The 7546-nt window shown below is 30.2% G+C and overlaps 1 protein-coding gene and 1 long non-coding RNA gene across 2 annotated transcripts in view; both read right to left on the bottom strand.

Annotated features, from left to right (window-relative positions):
- Positions 1–594: 594 nt before the first annotated feature.
- Positions 595–2107, bottom strand: LOC106767522 (small nuclear ribonucleoprotein E). The gene is made up of 6 exons (XM_014652436.2): positions 1940–2107; positions 1827–1853; positions 1677–1739; positions 1090–1168; positions 962–1007; positions 595–821 (listed from the first exon to the last, which is right to left on the bottom strand). The coding sequence occupies exons 1-6, from the start codon at positions 1979–1981 to the stop codon at positions 812–814; spliced, it is 267 nt and encodes an 88-aa protein (XP_014507922.1). The 5' UTR covers positions 1982–2107; the 3' UTR covers positions 595–811.
- A 3771-nt stretch (positions 2108–5878) lies between these two features.
- LOC111241997 overlaps positions 5879–7546 on the bottom strand; it is a 6500-nt gene continuing 4832 nt past the window's right edge. Inside the window, exon 3 of the long non-coding RNA XR_002668427.1 lies at positions 5879–5920. This is a non-coding gene — a long non-coding RNA (uncharacterized LOC111241997). The remainder of the gene's footprint in view (positions 5921–7546) is intronic.

Raw genomic sequence — 7546 nt, 5'->3', positions numbered from 1 at the left:
AAAACTCAGGAACCAAAATCAGTGCAAGTGAATAATGATAAAGTTGTGCACTAAGGACCAGCAACAGCGAACNTTGGGGATAGCACATACCCACTTTCTCCCAGGTTAACGACAAACATAATTTGATAACTTACTAAAATAAATGGGCTTTATTGTCCTCCCATTACCCCCTTCCCNNACCAAATTAGAGAAGAAAAAATTGGCATTGGATGAATGAGAAGGAATAAAGTTCACATAGTTTCTTCCATCTGTTTAAAGTTCAATTCCTGTTATTACCAATTGATACATGGCTTGAAAAAATAATTTAATGAGGAAAAAAATTCAAAAAATACTAGAAAACGCTACCTACAGCTTCAACGTCAAGAGTTGTTGCGACAATGTATTAATTGTGCAACTTCCTTGCCAAAAATACTACTGGAACTATTTCATACTTGAGATGATCTTCTTGGAACTGACACAATATTTGGAAGCAATCCAAATAGATTTAAGTGTAAGCTATCAAAAGGAACTATTATATCCAGCATAAAGACATTTACCTACTGTAAAACCTTAGCAAATACATTGAAAAGACATCCCAAAGAAATCAATCTAACATGCTTGTATAAGGGATTGAATAAGATATATTAAAAACGTAACAAAATGAGAAAGTCATCAAAATGAGGGAAAGGTTGTAATATTAGTGCTATACTTCCACAATCATGAAATCAACATCTTCCAGTTTGGGAGATTGATAGATGAATACAAACCAAAGAGAAAAATAGTTCTGCGTTGTTTGATATGAATATAGTTTACAAATGTCCCAGAGTGTACATCATTTCCCCCTGGAATTAAGAAGATAAAATTGTAAGAGAATAATTTAACTAAACTTTAAATAAAATTATGAGAAAGATCAGAGTACAAATTTGATTTCACTCCAGTGTTAATCATGAGAAATATAAAAGTACAGTTTATTTCTACTTACGTGCTCATCATTAAAGTTATGTTGTCTCCTTTAAGAAGGATCCTCCCTAAGAAAAAAAAATAAAGTTCTTTAGAAAATGCATAAGTCGCAAAGACAAAAAGAGCGAAATTTGAGAAACTTTAACATACCTAACGTCTTCTTGCTCTTCTTCTTGATGTTCACTTCCTCAGCATCTTCAAGAACCAAATTCATATATTCATCAAAACCCTGTTTGAAAAACGACAAAATCGTATTATCCATAAAGTAACAAGTCAGTCAATCAATTTTATTCACAAGGGTATGTTATATATAACTACCAACATTCATTTTCATATATTTCGATTCCCAAAGAACCGAAAAGGTTCACAAAAATTCCTGAGGAAAATATATCACAATGTTTAAGATATTATATTAGCTCATATCGCAGAACGCACGAGAATCCACACTTTTTTTTACAATACGAAGTATATACTGTTGGATAATTTGAAGTGTATCCATAGAACTTTTTCGAATGAATCTTTTAAAAGGAACAACAGAAAACCGCCATTAAACTAAGTTCTGCCAATGTCCAATACACCTATTCAAAGTGCTCGCAAAAAAAAATCTTAAAAAAACGCAGTCCTCCCTCGGGGATGACCATGACCATTTTGCATCTCCTCAACGAACATTTTTAAGTCCTCAAAACAGAATTTTGAAGAGAAGTGTGAGATAAACAAACATAAAAAATTAGACTCACAATGATTCGTCCTTCAATCCTCAAGTCTTTTTGCTCAAAAAGCCAAATCTGAATGCGTGCTTTCTGCATGTATTACAAAGAGAACCAAATTACATAGAAATTAGGGAAACCCCATAAGAAATTATCAACCAGGAGTATGAGAAGACTTACGCTCTGAAGAAACCTGAAAATCAAGTTCTGACAAAATCAAGGAAACGAATCAGATTAGGTTACAGTTAAACTTACAGCAATATGAAATTGTAAGTAGTTTATGAGAATCTTACAATGGGCTGAGTCATAACCCTCTGAACTTTTGTGCTCGCCATGATTACGAGAAGGGAGGTACGATGTAGTAGGAAGATGGCAGGAGAGGTGAGAGACACACTCTTAAACCCTAGAATCTGAATAGTTGCAATTTCCTTTTGTGAGTGAGGGTTCTAAAGGGACTAAATAAAGCCAAACTCATGATGCTCCTATTTTTTCACACCTTTATATTATATTTTTAGTCATTATTAGCAAAAAAAAATACATGTATCTCCATTCTTACTATAATAAAAAATAAAAATTATTATTATAATACAAATATTTCTTAAGAATAATTACAAATTTTAAATTAAAAAATAATTAAAAAAATATTTTATCTTGATAAAAGTAAAATTAATAGTAAAGTGTGTACATACAAAAGTTAGTCTACTATAGTATAAGAAGAAAAATACTAAGAAATTTATTTTATTATTTACTTTATATAATATAATAAAAATTATCAAATAAGTTGTAAATACATTGATTAGATAAGAAAAAAAAATGTATTGATTAAATAACTTTAATAATGTATATTAGACAATTCTTTTAACATACAAATTAGATAAATTCATTAATACACAATAGACAAGTTTGATTATTTACTTATTAGATAACTCTTGAAATACACATTGGATGGATCTCTTCATACATTGATTATATCAGTATAACAAAAAAATATTTCACAAATCTATCAATGCACATTAAACAAATATGTTCATATACTAATTGGATGAATATAACAAAAAAATATTAAATAAGTCATTCATACACTAATTAGATGAGTTTATGAATACACATTAAACGAATTTGTTCATACACTAATCAAACGAGTCTGCAACCCATATGAGATGAGTTTGTCCAAACAATGATTAGACTAGTCTAACGATATACATCGAACGTGTTTGTTCATATACATATTAGCTAAATTTATTAATACATGTTAGACGACTTTACTCATTTTATGATTAGATAAGTATTGTAATATAAATTATACAAGTTTGTCTATATGCTCATTAGATGAATCCAATAATACATTAGACGAATATGTCCATATATTAGTTAGACGAGTCTAACAACACACATTAAATAAGTTTATCAATACATTGATTAGACGAGTCTAACCATATACATTATATTAATATGTTAAAAACTAATTTTTATTTTAATGAGTCAACTCTACATGTTTTTTTCATAATATCCTTTATACTTTTAAAGAGTATACTTTATTTTTACATATGTTTTATCATTTATAATTTTACAAAATTTATAATTATATTTTATAAACATATTAACTTGTTAAATCCTGTAAATTATTTTGAAAATTAATTATATTCAAAACTTAATTATAAACTTGAAAATATTTATTATTATTTTTTTATCTTTAAATATCTTTTAATAAATAAAAAAAACAAAACTCATACACAGAGTTTAAACATAGTTATATATAAAATGATTGTTTTGATAACTGCATATATTTCACTACCTAAAGTTGCATTACTTTTATTAAATACAAAAAGCGAAGCTAGCTTTATTTTTAATCTCTAAATTAAGGAAATCTTAATTTTAATTTTCATATAAATTTGTTATTTATACTTAATAAAAATTGTAAAATAAAATTTGGTTTTGTTCAAAAGATTATGTTACTTTATTAAATAAAAAGTATAATATAAAACATGTTATTATATTTTTTTCAATGTATAAAATTTCCTCAATAAATAAATTGGAAATGTTTTGTTGAACTATTTTTTATGGAATTTTATAGAACATTTTTACATATTTTAAAGAGAAATATATATATATATATATATATATATATATATATATATATATATATATATATATATATATATATATATATATATATATATACACGGTAAAATGCCACACCCTTCCTCTAGTTTCTCCATGCAAGTGGGAGACAAGCTGTCAGCAACATTTAATTCCCCACTCTTCGGAAACTGTGTGGTAGCAGGAGGAATGAGAACTTCTAGATAGTGGAAGACATGTGGCGTGCAGAGAATGGGCCGAGTAGTTTTAATTGAGGGAGTATTTAAAGTTCATTTTTGAAAATTGGTGTCACTTTCTGCATGCAAATACTTCGTCTTCAACCTCCAGAAATCTCATTTTCTCCTCCTTCTCTCTAGAACCTCCAACTTCTCTCTAAATTTACTCATCATTCCCCTCCTCCGATCACCTTACTCCTTTTAGATTAAATATTCCCGGCATCAAGACCTTCAAATTGCACCAATCAGAACCTGGTTTGGAGCACTTTAGACTCTTGAAGCCTTAAGAGTGACTACTTGAGACTTAGAAGTTTAGCTTGGATCATAAGGTAAGGGAAGTTTATAAATTTAATTATGATAATTTTGAATGCATGATGGATTGAGTATATGATTGTTGATTTTATGATTGAAATTGAATATGGAAGTATGATTTTGTTGTTTGAATAATGCATGTCTGATTTTGGTATGAATTGTTATATAAGGTTATCTAACTTAGTGAAATTTTGAATTTGTAGTCGAGGGTCATTAGGACCGTTCGGTTTCTCCTAAAACGATCGGTCTGGATTGTATTCCTTTGTAGGAATCAGTTGAAGACCGACCGGTCTTGTATAATTGATGATTTAAAACTCAAATACCTTGCTTAGATAGTCATTCAGAATAAATTACTTACTTAAGAGCGTTCGACCCTGGACGTACTCGGTAATAGACTGAGTACTCGGTCTGATAATAATTATCATTTCTTAGAACAGCGTTCAGTCTTACACATATGATATGCATTGATGAGTACTCGGTCTTGAAGAGTGCTTGGTCTTGAGAAGTGCTCGATCATAGATTAACACTCCAGTAGCTCTTGGTCTTACATTAATATTGATTCCTTGGAAAAGTGTTCGGTCTTATACTGACACTTGATTTACTAGAAGAGTGTTCGGTCTTGTACTGGCACTCGCTTTATTGAAGAGAACTCTTGTCTGTGTGTATATATATACATATATATATATATATATATATATATATATATATATATATATATCTTAAGGCATTCAACCCAAAGTTGTAAAGTACTCGATTTTGCTAAAAGACAACCTGTTGTTGAACGTTCGTATTTTTCTCTTAAATTAATTATATTTCTTGGTTCTCAAACAACGTTCAGTTTCCTTCTTTGTTTGACCGTTCGGTCACTTGCTATAATTCCTTTTATATTCGGTCTTCTTATTAGTATCTGACCGTTCAGTCATTTTCCTTAAAGTACCTCTTATATACATAAAAAAGATGATTCTAGATGAGAATATGTCACTACAAGAAAAAATCAAATTACATACAGCCAATATCCGTATATAAGGCCCAAAATCCGTATATAACACTTGGTTACATACGGCTTACATACGGATAAAAATCCGTATATAAAACTATCGTAGGTAAATTATATACAGATTTATCCATATATAATTTATATACGGAAAAATCCGTATATAATTTATATACGGAAAAATCCGTATATAAAATTTGTATGTAATTAAAAAATAATTACATACGAAAAAATCCATATGTAACTTTATGGTTTTATAAAAAAAATAAATTATCCTTATTTTCTATTCTTTTGCGGCCATAAACTAACATGAACCAATAGCTTGCAAGTGCATACGTCAGATTCAATCATTCCTTATATTACATAGAAAATCCAAAAGCAATGACTATAATAACTTATAAGTTTTCTAAGGAAACATATAATATAAAAAGAATCCTTATACAATAAGAGATATTCAAAGAAATTTAATGAGTCTAGAATGCTTAAAAAGACTATAAGGTTTCTTAACCTTGATATATGTGCACATCCGTGCCACCAACAAAGAAGACTATTATCATCTAGTACCTCTTCCTTACAGTTGTAATATTCTCATTCATTGCAGTCAAAGATTTATTCACCAATTCCACAGGTGACATGTAATAATGTGATGGAATCTGATCTAGCACCAAGAGAAATGAGACGTGTCAAATAACTAAATATACTATTAATGTGCCAACGCATCCTTTTGGGAAAGGAAAAACAATAACAAATGAAAAGAAGCATAAACCATATTAAGAATTGTTAGAAGAAATAATATATTTAAGAATGTATTTTCTTTATTTAAACTTGTTTTGTACCTAAAATATTTTTCCATATTGCGTATCAGACTATTCTTAGAAAATAATATATATTTTTTTATATGTATAAAAGTCTAAACTAAAATATAAGATCAACTATATCAATCCCAAGGGCACAACAATAGAATTCAAACTAATATGTTTCAGCCAAAATATAGAGGGCTTTTAGCATGAGTGAGGTCAAATCCTAAACTCTCCCAATGACAAAATAATAGAATCATAGACTATTAAAGCCATACTAAATGAAGTCCTAAAAATCACATTAACCAGAAATAAATGTTAAGTTAAGAAAAAAAGGATTGGAAAAGAATCGAAATACCAAATGCATGTCAGTCACAAATAAAAACTTTTTGTTATTTAACAAAAGAAATATTAATTTGCTATGACACTCATTCTCTTACTCAATAGGTGACTTCCTACATAAAAATGAACTAACTGATGCACATGTGACCATGAATCACGAGTTATTGAAGATATAATCTTTTGACAATAGACAAAATTTAGAAAAACCAATAGATGATATAGATGAAGATATAAACTTCTCCAAAGCCTCGGTGAGTCGATTCAATGGTATAAGTTCTGAAAAGTTCTTTTAATGAGTCTACTCTCACCCTTTAATATTATAGTATGATAATTATAGTGGTCTCACTACAAAAAAATTATTATCTAGTGGAGGTTATTTTGAGGAGGTTTTAAAAAACTCCCACAAACTAACATGATTGAAAAGGATTTTAATAAATTACTTAAGTGCTAATAATAGAGGGGGTTTAAATTCCTTTTAGAAGAGGTTTCCCATAAATTATAATTACTTTCTTTTTATCTTTTTCTTTTCTTCGATACTTTTCGTTTCCCTCTATGATTTTAGACTTTTTAAAACTCCCCCCAAATCAAAACCTAAAAAAAATTTTACCCAGATCAAAATTTTGCTCCAGATCAAAATGCCAAACCCTAAGAANTGTTCAGTTCTGCAACCTCGACTTCCTCAGCCTACTTCATCTTTGCTGCCATGCCTTCTCAACGAGGCGAGTTTAGCCGATGAGATCGCCGACGATCGTTGCCTCTTTGGCTCCATCCCGAAATCCCCCGCCAATGTCAATGTCCTAATCCTTTTCTCCTTCCCGGGAGGGTGCGTGCTGCTGGCATCGACAAAGATGGTGGTTTCGATTGATCGGACCGGTATGGCACGTTGTTCCCCGAGGGTGCTTCGTCTCAGGTTTGCAAAAAAGGGGAAACGGTGTTTGAGCAAGAGGAGGAAGAGGCGAAGCCTATGATGGAAGAGGCTTCGAGAATGGAAGTGAGTTCGAGAGGTGAGGGTTTGGATCGTGATGCCATGAAAGGGTTTGTTTCGCTTGTGATGGCGAGGATCGAATCCGATGACTATGCAGAGTATTTGAGAACAGAGCTTGTGCACCAAACAGTCTTGTCTCAGGATCCTAATAACAC

The sequence above is a fragment of the Vigna radiata genome, chromosome 7, assembly GCF_000741045.1.
Source record: "Vigna radiata var. radiata cultivar VC1973A chromosome 7, Vradiata_ver6, whole genome shotgun sequence".
Classification (NCBI taxonomy): domain Eukaryota; kingdom Viridiplantae; phylum Streptophyta; class Magnoliopsida; order Fabales; family Fabaceae; genus Vigna; species Vigna radiata.
Note: the sequence above shows the minus strand (reverse complement) of the source record. Positions and strands in the feature narration are given on the sequence as shown.

Excerpts from the sequence above, each read along its gene's own strand:
- LOC106767522 (XM_014652436.2), bottom strand. The coding sequence starts at position 1,981 with ATGGCGAGCACAAAAGTTCAGAGGGTTATGACTCAGCCCATT. Across the intron at positions 1,740-1,826 it reads TTTTCAGGTTTCTTCAGAGC|AAAGCACGCATTCAGATTTG; the intron begins GTAAGTCTTCTC and ends TAATACATGCAG. Across the intron at positions 1,169-1,676 it reads GGATTGAAGGACGAATCATT|GGTTTTGATGAATATATGAA; the intron begins GTGAGTCTAATT and ends TTTTTCAAACAG.